The following is a 16,693-nucleotide window of genomic DNA, read 5'->3' as shown; positions in this document are numbered from 1 at the left end:
GAATGGAATTGGCAGTGGTGATAACTTATTTCCAGAAAAGAACATAGAGTGACCAACAAGAGCGGAGGCAGAAGCACGCAGGTGGATTATATTTTGTGCAGACGATATATTTTGGAGGAGGTTACTGATTGTAAGGTCGTGTTGGGGGAGAGTGTAGCTCGACAGCATAGGATGGTGGTGTGTAGGAGGATTCTGGTCGCGGGTAGGAAGATTAAGAAGACAAACGTAGAGCAGAGAATCAGGTGGTGGATGTTGAGAAAGGAAGAATGACTGGTGCCAGTAGTGTTCTAAGTAGATGAAAAGAGGACTTTGAGAAGCTAATGAATGAAGAAAATGGGAGAGAAGGTAGAGTAGAAGAGGCAAGCGTGAATGACCAGGAAGTGGCAATGATTAGAAAGGTGGAAGTTGCAATGGCACTGGACAGAATGAAAAATGGAAAGACACTTGGTCCTGATGACATACAAGTGGAGGGCTGGAAGCAATTTGGAGAAGTGGCTGTGGAGTTTTTGAGCAACATATTCAAAAGAATACTAGCAGGAGAGAAAATTCCAGAAGAATGGAGGAAAAGTGTGCTAGTCCCCATTTTTAAGAACAAAGGAAATGTTCAGAGCTGTGGACACTATAGAGAATCAAGATGATGAGCCACACAATGAAGTTATGGGAAAGAGTAGTGGAGGCTGGACTCAAGATAGAAAAAATTGTCTGCGAGCAAATGTATGGTTTCATGCCTAGAAAGAGTACCACAGATGCATTATTTGGCTTGATGATGCTTGTGGAAAAGTACAGAGAAGGTCAGAAGGACATACATTGTGTCTTTGTGGATCTAGAGAAAGCCTATGACAGAGTTCCAAGAGAGGAACTGTGGTACTGCATGTGTAAGTCTGGTGTGGCGGAGAAATATGTCAGTGTAGTGCAGGGCAGAAAAACATGGTGAGGTGTGCCGTAGATGTGACAGAAGAATTTTAGGTGGAGGTGGGACTGCATCAGGGATCATGTCTGAGCCTCTTTTTGTTTACTTTGGTCATAGATAGGCTGATAGATGAGGTTTGACTGGAATAACCTTGGACCATGATGTTCGCAGATATTTGTGATATGCAGTGAAAGCAGGGAACAGGCGGAGGAACAATTAGAAAGATGGAGACACGCACTGGAAAAGAGAGGAATGAAGATTAGCTGAATTAAAACAGAATATATGTGCGTGAATGAGAAAAGTGGAGGGGGAAGAGTGAGGCTACAGGGCGAAGAGATAGCACTGGTGGACAACTTCAAATATTTAGGGTCAACAATCCAGAGCAATGGTGAGTATGATAAGGAAATGAAGAAACAGGTCCAAGCAGGTTAAAATAGCTGGTGGAAGGTGCCTGGTGTGTTATGTGACAGAAGAGTCTCTGCTAGGATGAAGGGCAAAGTTTATAAAACAGTGGTGTGGCCGGCCATGATGTACGGATTAGAGACGGTGGCATTGAAGAAACAGGAAGTAGAACTGGAGGTAGCAGAAATGAAGATATTGAGATTCTCTGGTTAGAGAGCAGACTTCCATGGTTTTGAAATGTCCAGAGGCGAGAGAGTCAATATATTGATACAAGAGTGCTGAGGATGGAGATGTCAGGCAAAAGAGCGTGAGGAAGACCAAAGAGAAGGTTGATGTATGTTTTGAGGGAAGACATGAACGCAGTTGGTGTTAGAGAGGAAGATGCAGGAGAAAGATGACTCGCTGTGGCGACCCCTCACGGGCCAAGGCGGAAAAAGAAAAGATGGTGATGATGGGGAGAGGGGGCATGGATTTTGAGAGCCAAAGCCATGAATATGCGGGGCCGTGAATGGTGAAGCGAGTCTGTTCAGGGGCATACAGTGTTCCACACAATTTATATCATCCATTTTGGTGTGTACCCTGGCTCTCGCCCAAAGATGGTTGGGATCTGCGCCAGTCCACCTGATATCCTTGTTTTATTCTTCTGAATCGATAAATGCTTTCCATTGATGTGCAGTGCATCTGGATGCACATCTGTTCGCAAGACTGCCGAAATGCAGTGTACCAAACTCTGGGAAGAGTGGTTGTGCAAATTGGTATTGTTACCAATCGTTTTTAATCTACATTTTTCAACCCTTCAATTTTGTCCATTTCTCATTGACAACTATTACTGTGATTTTGTTTTTCTAGGTGTTTGTGGACCAGCTCACTACCAAGGACATGGAGTTCATTGGAGTTTCCATTTTTCCAGCCATTGATAAAGAAATCATTTCTAGAATGGTGCAGTTCAATGACAAAGTAGGTTTTTCTTATCCCCCTGTATAAAAGTGGCAGAACTCTCCCATTAGGTTTTGACATTGAAAGTACAATGTTAATTTTCCAATTAAACTATTTTGCAGTTTTTGCAAGATTACACGAAAATCTAAGCGCACTGTTTCCTGTCAAAACCTAAAACTCCTTTGTCACTGTCTGTTCAGGAGGACAGTATGTGAGTTGATGCCAAAGGCTGCACTCAGATCAAAATAATTTGGCTCATTAATGATTTTGATTGGTGACATTTTAGTGCTGGGATAGGGGCAGAAACAAGACTGGAACTGCTGAAATGATGGGCATGGAACTAAGTGGCAGCAGTTTACTGTGGAGTCCTTTAGAGGAATGGGAGGTTGGAATGGGACACAGATTATAGAATTTACATGGATCTGCACCAGGATGTTTCAGTATTGTAGTAATTTTGAGAGTTTTGAGAGATCAGAGAATGTGAATGACAAGAAATTAATAAACGTAATTTCATGGGATAGTACGCATACTTTCAAGTCCAATATGAACCCCCAAAATTGACCCTCGTTACCCTAAAACAAAAGAAAACGCCTCTACTCATGTAAAAGGCACCAGTGATTTGGAACTACCCAGTCTCAAAACATGAAGTATTATCTATTTTATTGGGTTTCTCAGAGAAATATTTTTTTCCAACTTTTTTTAATAAACATTCTTGACGTACACTCATGATAGAGAAAAAGCTGAATGACAGAAACATGCACCGGTCGTCACCAACATTTATATAGACGGCTCTCCTTTGTCTCACTTGAACCTTTTGACAATATTAGAAAGAACACCATAATCCTGTATTTTGTGTTTTATGGACAATCATATTCCTTTCAATAGGTGCTCAATATCCAGGAAAAGCTTAACATTCCTTTATGAAGAAAATATGTTACGTACATACGAAATTCATCCTTTCCGGAACTCCTTTCGTAACTTGAATCTTATGTAAGTCGAAATGCACTTTACATGTAAATACCCTATTCCGTTCCAAGACCCCCCATCTTTTCAGAGGTGGAAGAGGGGTGGGGGCATAATTGGAGATGTCAACATTTATTTTGGTATTGATTCATTGCTATTTTGTAACATTGAGAACTTTACCTAGTGGGCACCCATTGAAAGGAAACCGCTTAACATCCATAAAGTGACAAATACAGTGGAACCTCGATAAGACAAACTCCAATTTCACTGACATCAGATGTAATGGACAAACAATAGTGCCTAGTTGGAACTCAAAATCACCTGGTGCAACTTTGGGGTAAGTTTAGATACATTTTAAAACTTTGACAATTTTAAAGCTTGTTGACATTTTTTTTTTTATGCATTTGTGTTTTTAGGCCAGGGAAAGTATGCTGGATTTGATTGGATTTATCAGACAACCCCTTGCTCTGATTAAGTCTGTTAAATCAAAGTTTCACTTCACTCGGGATTTTTTTCTGTTTTTTATTTTTTAGCATGGTGAACATTGCATTAGATGTCAGCATAAAGTTTTGGGTGATAAGTTGCATTTTTCTGCCATAAGGCTCTTGTTAAGCTTTTTCCCTCTTGTCACTAGTGAATGCCTATGAAGAGGAAGACTCTTAACATCCATAAAATTCAACATATTGGGGAAATCATTGACATTCTCAAAGGTCCAAGTTAGGATAATTCATCTTTGTTTTCGGACATTAAGCATTGTGAAACTATTTTTTGTCTGACTACCGATTAATAAAAATAAGAAAAAAATCTGGTTAATCACACTTTTTAATTTTGACAAATAGTGATTTTTTTTTTTTTCCAGTGACTATATAAATATACAAATATACCACATGATACCACATATTGCTTTGAGATTATTTTAAACTTGTTTCGATGGAGAGAGGAAAAAAAAAAAGTCAGCGCTGCACTCTGCAAATAAACTTTGTTTTATCGAAATTCCCATTAAGGTGAGTTTTGAAGTGCTTTTCTGCCAGGGACAGCAAAAACTCCTCGTTTTCCACTTTTGTAAGCAGTGACCTGATCATTTACTTTATACCAGTGCTTCTCAGTTTTCTGTTACGACACCCTAGGAAAACAAAGAAAAATTGGGACGCCCCCCTGAGTACACCTCTAAAATCCAAAATAAAGATATAGATCAATTTACAATTAATACAATTTTCAGTCTGTAACAGAAAATAAACCATTAATTTCCTTGAAATATAATTAAAATAAAGTGAATAAATAACTTGTTTAAACTGTAAACATTGCCTGACTTATAACTAGCATCATGGGTAAAGATTGATATTCCTTCCTACCCAATGGGATGCCAGGAAGATGCTCGAACTGACCACACAAACCAAGATACAGGGTATTTACTTTGGGTTGAATTTGGAGGTTACGAATCCAGCGCCCATTTTTTTCCCCCCTTTCATATCCTGAATTTTCCTTGTGTGGTGTTTTGTTACCTGAATTTTTCATTACTCGAGATGTTTGTAAGTAGAGGTACCACTGTATATGGGATGGTTTCTTTCGGTTTATCCCTTTTGGGGTCGCCACAGCGTGTCATCTCAGATGAACGCACATATATGTTTGGCACAATTTTTACGCCGGATGCCCTTCCTGACGCAACCCTTCTCAGGGAGTGGAGGCCCCAGTGGGATATGAACCCACAACCCCTGGTTTACCAAACCCGTGCTCTAACCACTGAGCTACGGGGCCTAGAGGTACCACTGTATATGCAGGGGGGGAAAAAAAACTTTCTCAAACTTACCTGGGAGAAAATGGAAGTTCAACTGGCAAAAATTTGCCTTGTCCAAATTTGTTTTTTCTGTTTACCCATGAGGATTCTTGTTTTCTCCTCCCCATGTTTTGTTTCATGCCTATCAATATGTTTTCTGGTCCACCTGCCTCCATCTTAACTTTGATTAAATGTGCCCATTCTGCAGTTCAAGCACCAGTGATTTTCTATTTTACTCCATACCCACCTCTTCCATTAACAATTGTAACCCTCTTTTATTGTATTCCACAAAAATTCTGATGCAGCCATCATCTTTTCCCATCACATGCCTGTTCTTTTCCTTGACCTCATAGTTTACTACCACTTTGATAACCTCTCTTTACTACTTGAAAAGCCCTGCTCTCTCTACAAACTGCTCTTGTTCTTTCACCTCGCTCTTCCTCCGAGCTTTTGCCCACCTTTGGGCCTAAAAACATCCACTCCCTTGAGCCTTTTGAATTTTTTCTATCCAGGCTAATTTGGTTTTAATGTATTTCATAGCAAAATTATATTGTAGAGTGAATTGTTTACTTTGTGCCTCAATAGATTTTCTGTGAGGTGAGTGTTGAACGGCGTTGGGGTCAAAAAGGAACTCCCTGGGAATTCAACCTGCGTGACATATTCCGCTGGTGTCAGCTAATGCAGGCAGACCAGTCACCAGGATTTTTCAACCCTGGCCAACATGTGACTTTGGTGTATGCAGACAAGATGAGAACAGAGGCTGACAAGGCACAGGTAAACTGTTTTATTGGTCTCTTGAATGCTACATTGTATTTGCTTTTTCCCTTTGAGGATATTGACTCATGATTATTTTTCATCTATTTATCGATCATTGACCCATTACACCTCCCTAAAAATATATCGTGTTGTGTACACTATTTTGCCAAAAGTATTTGCTCACCTAGTTTATAACAGTGGTGAGGCCAGCCATGATGTACGTACTAGAGACAGTGGCACTAAAGAGACAAAAGGAAGCAGAGCTGGAAGTGTCGGAAATGAAGATGAGGTTCTCGCTAGGAGTGAGCAGGTTGGATACGATTAGAAATGGGTTCGTTGGTAGGACAGCCAAAGTTGGTTGTTTTGGAGGCAAGGTTCAAGAGAGCAGACTTTGATGGCTTGGACGTGCCCAGAGGGGCTAGAGTGAGTATATTGGTAGAAGGGTGAACAGGATGGAACTGCCGGGCAAAGAGCAAGAGGAATACCAAAGAGATGATTGAAGGACACTGTGAGAGAAGATATGAGGGCTGTTGCTGTTTGAGAGGAAGATACATGAGATTGGCTTACATGAAAAAGGATGACCCACTGTGGCGATCCCAAACCCGACAAGCCAAAAAGAAAAGATGGTGATTCGCTCACCGACATTGACTCATATGATCTGAAGTGACATCCCCTTTTTAATCAGTAGGGTTTGGCATCGATGACCTTGTACAGCTTGTTGGAAGGAGGGCCTTTTATGGTCCTTCCGCGTGTTCGTCCAATTCCATGTTTGGTCAATAACTGGACTCCAGAGGCGTGAAATGTCACAAACACTTCGAAGTTTAATGAACAGAGCACTCTGTGACACACAATGTGACACAGACAAAGGATGTGGTCCGACACTGTGTGTGTGTGTGTGTGTGTGTGTGTGTGCGTGCGTGCGTGCGTGCGTGAAAGCAGAATAAAGCTTATATATGCAATGTTGGAATGCTGCCATTGGCGGAAAAGTCTCAAAACAGGATCTAACTGATTTGACTAGACACCCAAGGCCGTTAAGTCTGAAAAAACAACTCTTTTGGCTAGTCACTTAAGGCCGGAGCCTGCTGGAAAAACAACTTCATTTAAGGCAGTTCCTGGACCTGGGTATTAACGCAGGTTGCTGTCCTAACATAACCTTTTCAGTCCCACTTTTTTTCGACAGACTCCAACACAACAAAGAACAAAAATTTGATTTGGCAAAATAATCCAATTTGTACAATCTGGCAATGAAAGCAATGACGGTTACCCAATAGCGAAATTTTAGCATCCCCCTTTTGAGTTCGAAAGAACTCAACGGCTTAACAGATCAATTGATTGAGAGGAGTGGGGCAGTTGTCTTTCGCGGTTGAGGGTGTCACAATGGCCAGCAACAAAAAATTTAAAAGCGTGGGGTGCATTTTATCAATGAAATGTGGCATGTTGGGGTACGTGTGTGTGGAGGTGAGATGGTGACAAGGGTCAGGGGACTGGGGCAAGAACGGCTGATGTGGTTAGATGTGAAAACTCAATTGTTTTAGCTCGGGTGGCCCTTCAACTGGTCGTGCTGATAAAGGACTTGAGGGCGCTGGGAACGGTCGGTTGGTATGGCACTCAAAGGGTGTCCACTCTTTTGATGAATTTTTGCAGAGGACATTGTGATCTGCATTGAAAGCAGGGAGCAGATAGAGGAACAATTTCAAAGATGGGGCATGCACTGGAAAGGAGACGAATGAAAATTAGCTGAAGTAAAACAGAATATGCGTGAATGAGATGGGTAGAGGGGGAAGGTTGAGGCTACAGGGAGAGGAGATAGCAAGGGTGGACGACTTCAAATACTTGTGGTTAGCAATCCAGACCAATGGTGAGTGTGGAAAGGAAGTGAAGAAACGGGTCGAAGCAGGTTGGAACAGTTGACAGATGGTGTCTGGTGTGTTATGTGACAAAAGAGTCTCTCCTAGGATGAAGGGCAAAGTTTATAAGACAGTGGTGTGGCCAGCCCATGATGTATGGATTAGAAACGGAGGGACTGAAGAGACCGGAAACAGAGCTCGAGGTGGCAGAAATGAAAATGTTGAGCTCATTAGAGGGACACCCAAAGTTAGATGTTTTGGAGAGAATGTTTGAGAAAGCAGACTTCGATAGGTTGGACTTGTCCAAAGGCAAGATAGTGAGTATATTGGTAGAAGGGTGCTGAGGATGGACCTTCCAGGCAAAAGAGCGAGAGGAAGACCAAAGAGAAAGTTGATGGATGTTGCAAGGGAAGACATGAGAGCAGTGGTTGTTCGAGAGGAAGATGCAGGTGATAAGGGCACATGGAAAAAGATGACACACTGTGGTGACCCCTAACGAGACAAGTCGAAAGGAAAAGAAGAATGTCCTGAATACATGAAAGAAATGCTCATGAAGACAATCCCAGTAGGTCTTTGCTATCGACTGACTCAGGTCTAATAATGGAGTGCAGAGTCCAAAGCAAATATGGGGAAGCAGTATTTAGCTATTATGCTGCAAAAAAATGGAATAAGTTAACGTCAGCACCAAGTGTTTTCAAGTCCAGATTAAAGACCGTTTTTCTCATGCGTTTTAGAGTACATCCACTTTTCAGTATTATTTCTTACACTTAAAGCTGTTTTGATTGTACTTTTTAAAATGTTTTTATATATTTAAATGATTTTAATCGTGTAAAGAACATTGAGTTAATTTATGTATAAAATGCGCTATTCAAATAAATTGACTTTGCCGAGCTTCATTTCATTAATTGCGTCTTTGTGCGACACAAACTGACATTGTACAGCACCAATCTACGTGATACATTCTGCCCACTCAGTATCCATTCCAGCCTGGTTCTCATGGAAGGGGATTTTTTGGGGTAATGAAGGATGATACAAATGACCAAAAAAAAAAAAATCACATGGCACCCAACCAGCTCCTGCCTTTTTAAGGGACATGCATGTGCACCGTACAATTTGAACTGTATTTTCTTTGCTATTCATGCTAAGCTTGCTATTACATTTTTATTTTGTGTGTGTTTCAATAGTTCAAATGTGTTTAAGGGGTTGTGGGAACAGGTCATATGGCCTCCATATTTCAGATTTTCAGCTATTATACATTATACCCCATGATAAACAGGAATTCACTGTATTGTAGTCGCACAAACATCTCACCGTTGGCGAAATGGTGATAGATGAGATCCTCACCTCAAAGCACAAGAGCAAGGGATCCTGTGAACCTTTTAAGCTTTGTCATGTCTTGTACCGACAAACATATGTATACAAAGCTCTCCATGCCCAAAGAATGTGCGATAATGGGTCATCCTCATCATCTGGACCATAGTCTATTTGAGTGGCTCTTCTCTCTCATTCCCTCAACCCACAAAGAAGAGACAAAAAAAATGGACTACATTTCGATAGTGCTTCTTCTACACATACATAGTGCGAAAGGTGTTTTACAAAACCTCAAATTCACCCAATTACACACACATTGATGCACCATATACCTTTTATCCGAAAGCAGTCAACCTCATGAATCTACATATCTAATTTCATTTCATTGAAAAATTTCATTGGTGTGAATCATGGTGCTAAGTTGTTGAACCTCTGCTTCCACTACACAGGTGCTGAGTATGTTCAAGAAAGTGTTTGGAGAAGATTTTGAACCTTATATGGCTTCAGGAAAATTTTACATCACTCCATTCAGCTTACAGGTAGATCTATCTGTTAAAGCTTTCTTTCCTGCAGCAACATGAAATGAGTTATGAATTTGTCTATAATATCCCTATAGGTGGGCTTCTCTGTCCTGCAGCGCAGTGGTGGAGCACCTGTTTGCTTAGATCCTCCACTCTCCATCACACATCAAGCTTTGCGGCCTCTGGAGTCCCTGATAAAATGTGTTGAGATGAACTGGATGACCATATTGGTTGGGCCAGCAGGCAGTGGAAAGACCAGCCTGGTGAGACTACTTGCTCTCTTGTCAGGAAACCGCCTCAGAGTCATGGCCATGAACAGTGCCATGGACACTACAGAGTTGCTTGGAGGCTTTGAGCAGGTAACTTTGTGGATTCATAGCGTTGTTTAACGTTATTGTCGAAAGATTTGATGACAACCATTTCTTCCTTTGTAAGGTGGATATCATGCGTCCTTGGCAACATGTTCTTCAAAGTGTGTACTACTTGGTTACCATGGTAACAAGACATGGCTTGATGTCACTGGATGTAGTCGGCCTCCATGACACAGAGTTTCTGCTCCAGACATGGGGTCGGTTTTGCCAATGGCTTAGGGACGAGAAGGTGGGAAGCTCGATGAGAAAACTGAACTCTGAGGCTCTAAACAAACTGGAAGTCATCATCTTCCTTTTGCAAAAACTGAACACAAAGCTCAAAGTGTTCACAGGTAATGGTCACATGCTGTCAAGTATTCATTGTCAATTAACCATGGATAAAATATACGATATAGTTGTGAGTCTATTTAAATTTTAAATAGCTCTTTGTAAAACCTACATAGTTATACAAACCCTTTCCAAAAAAAAGATCTTGGAAAAGTTTGTCCATAATTTGATTTAAAAACGTTAAACTTACATAGATTATATATTTAGGGAGCACAATTGAAAAAAATGTAAGTATTTTTATTTTTACATGATTTGGGCTTCCAGTACCTAAAACCCACAAAATCTTTAATTTAAAGGGGAAATTAAGTGCTTTGCATGAACAATGTATCCAATAGGTCATGTAATATGTTCTCTATTTTGACAATAATGTAATGTTAAACCCTGGACAATTACAAATTTTCAGGGGCGATGCCATTTTTGCAAGTCACATGACTTAGGTACGCGGAGGTGACGTGTAAGGTGCCACACCAAAGGCTCGATTACATTGTGCCCAGCGCTGATTTCTCAGATTTATCATTTGATGAAGAAATAACATTAGGGTTGATCGGGAAGACTGAGGAATACTTCCATACAGATTTGAACCTGTGGCTGTAAATAATGTTAAATATTTGGATGGTTCTTCGCGTAGAATGAGAATGAGACCAAAGCGTGGGACGTAAGTGTGTAAACAAAGCCCCCCGGAGCTCTGGGCCGGCAGCCGTGGATGGTTCTTCGGATGGGAATGACACAGCCTCCGCCGAGCTTCGGCGTCCAGCGGAGGCTGTTAGCCGGAGTTCGGATGCCGAAGCTCGCTTCGTGGCCTCCACTGGACGCTGAAGCTCGTCAGACTCCGTGTCATTCTCATCCGAAGAACCATCCGCTTCTGCCGGCCCAAAGCTCCGGGGGGCTTTGTTTAGACGCTTATATCCCGTGCTTTGGCCTCCGAGTAGTCACTCTGGCGTCATTCAGCCCGAAGAACCGTCCGAATATTCAACATTATTTACAGCCACAGGTTCAAATCTGTATGGACGTATTCCTCAGTCTTCCCGATCAATTGCTACTGCTATTTCTTCCATCAGATGGAGATAAATCCGAGAAATCAGCGCTGAGCATAATGGTGTCCCATGTAATCGAGCGTTTGGAACGGCTAGGTGCACGTCACATACGCCCACGTACAGCATGTGACTCGCGAAAATGGCAGCAGCACTGAAAATTCGTAATTGTCGATAAAAATCTTGTCAAAACACTATTAATATTACATTGTCAAAATCGATTACATATTACATGACCTATTGGATACATTGTTGATGCAACGCACTGGATTTCACCTTTAAAATATTAGGATACAGCGAAGAAATCACCATTTCGGCTTCTGTCGAAAAAAGAGACCACTTAGGTTTGCATTAAAATTAAAAAAAAATGCCACCAGTACTTTCAAAATGTGTTTATCTTCAATACTTGGTTTGGGATCCTTTTGCTTTAATCACTGCCTTGGTTCACTCTGGCATTGCCTGGGAGTTATGGTTGCCCAGATTTCCTTGATGCTTGCTCAGTAGTTCTTTGGGTTTTGGTCTGGTCCCCCTCATTTTGGACTTGATAAATAACCCTTAGATTCTCAATGGGGTTTAGATCCAGCAAATTGGCTGGCCAGTCAAGCACTGTGATGGCATGTGGATCAAACCAGGTTTTGGCCTTCTGGCGGTATGGGCAGGGGCGATGCCCTGCTGTAAGATAAAATCTACAGTTGAAGCCAGATGACATACACTGTGCAAATACACGTTTACTTTTTTTGTCTCACTATCCGAAATCAAATCAGAGTAAACTGTTTCAGGTCAGTCAGGAGCACCAAAATCGTTTTTTCTTAAATGCCACAACAATGAGAGAGAATTTCTTGGAGAATTTTGTTTTCTTTGAGGTCAAAAGTTACATATATTTCCCAAGTATTGAGATGCATTTCCTTGGAACTGCATGACATGGGTCAAACGTTTTGTGTAATCTTCCACAAGTTTCCGACAGTACTCTGCTGGAATCTTGGCCCATTCCTGCTGACAGAAATAGTGTAACAGAGTCATGTTTGTCAGTTGCCTTGCTCATCATGCCTTTTCAGAACTGCCCACAAATTTTTGATGGGATTTAGATCAGGGCTTTGTGATGGCCACCCCAAGGTATTGACTTTATCCTAAAGCGCCGTTTTAACCATTTTGGCAGTATGGTTCGTGTCATTGTCCATTTGGAAGACCCATTTGCGCCCAAGTTTTAGCTTCCTGGCTGATGTCCGAGGATGTTGCCTTGATAACTCCATGTAATGTTCTATTTTTATAATGCAGTTTTTGAAGAGCTTCAGTTTCTGCTCCAGTAAAAAAGCCTCACGAGATGATGCTGCCACCTACCTGCTTCACATTTGGTATGGTTTTCTCATGTCAACAACCCTTTTTCCTCCCGATGTAACGATGTGAAATTATGGCCAAACTGCTCCACTTAAGTATCATCAGACCCATAGGGCATGTCTCTAGAAGTTAACATCCTTGTCTTAGTGTCTTTTTGAAAACTGTAATCTTTATTAATATTTCTTTAGGCGTAATGGCTTCATTCTTGGTGAGTGGCCTTTCAGGCCATGTCAGTGCAGGACTCGTTTCACTGTGGAGGATGATAGTTTACCAGTTTCATCCACCCTATTCACAAGGTGTTTCACTTTTTTTTTTTTTTTTTTCTGAGGTTGACTCGCTTATTTCAGACCAGAGCACGTTCATCACCGGGACACAGTGCCAGTCTTCTTCCTGAGCGGTGTGATGGCTTTACGTTCCCTTGATGTTTATAGTTTGGGGTAATTGTTTGAACAGATAAACGTGGTACCTTCAAGCATCTGGAAATTGGACCCAAAGAGGAGCCAGACTTGTGGAGTACTACGATTCTTTCTGATTTTCTGGCCGATGTCTTTTGATTTTTCCCATGATTTCAAACAAGAAAGCAGAGTGGTTGTGGTGTTAAATATATCCCGAGGTGTGCCATCAATTAACTTACATGTTGTCAGTTAAATTATGAGAAGCTTCCAAGGCCATAATCTTATCATCTGGGCATCTGTTCTTTAAGGACGTAGTGCTTATTATATATAGAGAGGTTTCGTCTGATTTTTCTTCAGACAGTGAGACAAAAAAATAGTTCTCAATCTGCGTATACTTAAATGTGTGTGTGTATGTGCACACGCATACGGTACAAAAATTTATTTCACTGCCAAGAAAAAGTTCATTCCAATTTTTTTTTTCATATCACACAGGTTTCAGATCAAACCAATTTTAATATCACTGAGACAACCCAAGGATACAATATTTAAATCCAAACTTTAACTTGGCCTCTCAAAAACCTTAATTTTGTGTGTGTTTCGGATCGTTGCCCTTCAGCATGATCCAAGAGCGCTTGAGTTTGAGGACTCATACTGTTGGCCGGCTGTTCTCCTGCAGGATTTTATAGGACACAGCACAATTCATTCCATCAATCAGAGCAAGTTGTCCTGGTCTTGAAGCAACAAATCAGCCCCAGACCATCACACTGCCATCACCATGCTTCACAGTTGGCATAATGTTATTTTATCAAACGCTGTGCTATTTATATGCCAGATTTAAAGAGCCACACATCTGCCAAAAAGTAAAATTTTTGACTCGTCCGCCCACAAAATGTTTCTGTTTTTAGGATCATCAACGTGTTTTGGCAAATGTGAGACGAGCCTTTGTATTATTTGCTCAGAGCAGGGTTTTTTGCCTGGGAACTCTCCCATGGATGCCCCCCCCCCCACTCCCTCCAGTGTCTTTTGGTACAGTCATATGAACACTGACCTTAACTGTGGCCACCGAGGCCTGAAAGTCTGTAGATGTTGTTCAAGGTTCTTTTGTGACCTCCTGGATGAGGTGTTGTTGCACTCTTGGATAAATTTTAATTGGTTGCCCAGTCCTGGGAAGGTTTGCCAGTTTTCTCCATTGGTGAATAATGGCTCTGACAGTGGTTCGCTGGAGCCTCAAAGCCTTGGAAATAACATTGTAACCCTTTCCAGACTGATGGATTTCAGTTGGATTTTTTCCTCATTTCTTCTTTAATTTCTTTGGATTGTAGCATGACGCATAGGTTCTAGAGATCTTGTTGCCCACTTCAAGTTGTCTGACAAATTCTATTTAAGTGATTTCTTGATTCAACAAGTTGGGTGAGAATCAGGTTTCGGTGTTGCTCGTGAAATAAAACTGACCTTCCCCTAATTTGTGGTTAGTCAGTGACTTTATTTAGCAAGGAGGCAATTACTTTTTCCACAGGTCGGAAAGGTTTAGATTTTCTTCTTTTTGTGCCTTAAATTGAATTGTCATTTGAAAACTATTTTGTAAATATATATATTGTCTCAATGATTTTAACATTAGTTTGATTTGAAAACTTTGTGTGATGGATATTCCCCCCCCCAAAAAAATCAGGAATAGAATGAATACTTTTTTCACGGCACTATACAGTAATCCCTTTTTTTTCGCAGTTAATTGGTACCAGAACCACCTGTGAAAAGTGGAAAAACTGTAAAAAAAAAAAAAAAAAAAAAAAGTAGCTTGGGGGATGTGTTTTTATGTAAGTTCCTGAATGTTTAAAATATGTAAATAATATTTGCACTTTGCATATTTGAGACAAGATGTCTTTAATTAATAAATCTTTAATTAAACCTGATCAATATATACAGTATATATCAATATATCCCGAGACATTTATTACCGCTACATCAGCACATGCACAAAGATTATTATTAGTGATTGTTGTATGGACAATTTTTTTAAAAACAATACAACTACAAACAAAAGTACAAACTAGCAAAATGGATATACACAATTCCTAATATCTGGAGCATATAAGTGTCAGCAAATTGGTGGTGAAGATTGCACATTGGTAGAAGGGTTTTCCTTTTTTTTTTTTTTTTTTTTAATTTTTTTTTTTTTTAAATTATTTTTTTTTAGGTCTACTTTAGGGGTGTGCATTATACTTTAGGACGCATTATACTCGAGAAAATATTGTAGTACGTATTGGGAGATGACCTGTCTTTTTTTTGGGGGGGGGGTGGAAAAAAAGTGATTCACTGAATCCGTGATAGACGATCTGTCAAGTAATGAGGTATGACTGTAATGTGGACTAGTCATAATTGAAGGTTGAACATTTTGTTACTAATTTGTATGTAGATGTATGACTGTTATGCTTTTGCAACCCCTCTAGACATGTCAAAGCTGAAACAGGACTTTATGCTACTGAAGGAGCAAATGTCCCAGCAGGAGGATGGCTGGAGTAATGGAGGATTCGAGTGGTTAGATGGAATGCTAATCCAAGCCCTGCACGCAGGAGATTGGTTGCTCATGGATAATGTTAACTTCTGCAGGTAAGAAATATTTGCGGTAATATTTATTGAAGTACAGCATTCAGATTGCAACTGATATTACCCTGCTATAACTATTGTTATTGTAGCACCAGTGATGGTGGTAACCATGTCACAGGATACTCCAAAATACAACCATTTTTACTTTTTCTGGGAAAGTAATTAGATCACACTTACTTTTTAAAACCAAAAATAATTAGTTTTGCATTATTAACCTCTCACAATGGAGTAATTTGTAGGTGGCGATTTCGGGCAAAGAGCAGTCCAGTTGTTCAAAAGTATTTATCAAAAGCATTTTTTTTATTTTTTTTTTATTTATTTTTTTTCCCAAATAATGGAGCAGACCGATTTGGGAAGTGATGCTTACACAATATACAGTGAAGGTGCAGCCCAATGGGGGCAAAAGCCAGTGCAATCTGTAGACCAGTCCCAAGCCCGGATAAATCTAGAGGGTTCCGTCAGGTTGGGAATCCGGTTTAATACTTTGCCAAACAAATGAGTGTTCATCTAAACATTCCCATACCGGACTGGTCATGGCCCGGGTTAACAATGCCCCCCTCCAGCACCATTAACCTGCAGGGTGTCGGTGGAAATTCAACTACTGTGGGTCAAAGACAAAGAAGAGGAAAGCTGATTTGTCGGGAGAAGAAGAGGAGGAATGCACAGACCCTACAATTGAGTCTAGGGACTTTGAATGTTTAGACTATGACAGGAAAAGCTCGGGAGTAGGTTGTCATGATGATTGTGAGTAAGGTTGATTTATTGTGCATCCAATAGGGCAGGTGGAAAGGGAGTAAGGCTTGATGTTTAGGTGCATGGTTTAAATTATTTTATCATGGAGTAGATTGGAAGAGAAATGGAGTAGGGGTTATTTTAAAGGAAGAGCTGGGTAAGAATGTGTTGGGAGTGAGAAAAATATCAGATTGAGTGTTGAGGCTGAAACTTGAGGATGTTAAGTATAATGTGATTAGCGGCTATGAGCTAGAGTTGAATGAGAAATTCTGGAAGGAATTTGATGAAGTAGTTCTGAGCATCCCAGACAGAGAGTTGTGATTGGTGGACATTGTAATAGTTGGTGAAGGAAATAGGGGTGTTGAAGAAGTGATGGGTAAGTACGGCATCCAGGAAAATAATTTTGAGGTGGTGGTGGACTATGTAAAAAGAATGGAAATGGCAGTAGTGAACAGCGACCTCAGTTGAAATCATGTAA

The 16,693-nt window shown here is 40.6% G+C and overlaps 1 protein-coding gene across 5 annotated transcripts in view; it reads left to right on the top strand.

Moving 5' to 3' along the window:
* Nucleotides 1-16,693, top strand: part of mdn1 (midasin AAA ATPase 1) — a 326,227-nt gene that overhangs the window by 164,042 nt on the left and 145,492 nt on the right. For 4 of the 5 annotated variants that reach the window (XM_061812802.1, XM_061812800.1, XM_061812804.1 and 1 more), the window contains exons 40-45: nucleotides 2,162-2,269; nucleotides 5,571-5,759; nucleotides 9,349-9,438; nucleotides 9,516-9,779; nucleotides 9,856-10,123; nucleotides 15,327-15,486. In XM_061812802.1, coding sequence (XP_061668786.1) covers nucleotides 2,162-2,269; nucleotides 5,571-5,759; nucleotides 9,349-9,438; nucleotides 9,516-9,779; nucleotides 9,856-10,123; nucleotides 15,327-15,486 — 1,079 coding nt within the window. The remainder of the gene's footprint in view (nucleotides 1-2,161; nucleotides 2,270-5,570; nucleotides 5,760-9,348; nucleotides 9,439-9,515; nucleotides 9,780-9,855; nucleotides 10,124-15,326; nucleotides 15,487-16,693) is intronic. The other variant, XM_061812803.1, reaches the window with a different exon arrangement.

This window comes from Syngnathoides biaculeatus, chromosome 23, assembly GCF_019802595.1.
Source record: "Syngnathoides biaculeatus isolate LvHL_M chromosome 23, ASM1980259v1, whole genome shotgun sequence".
NCBI lineage: Eukaryota > Metazoa > Chordata > Actinopteri > Syngnathiformes > Syngnathidae > Syngnathoides > Syngnathoides biaculeatus.
The sequence above is the reverse complement of the archived record's forward strand: the minus strand, read 5'-3'. Positions and strand labels throughout refer to the sequence as shown.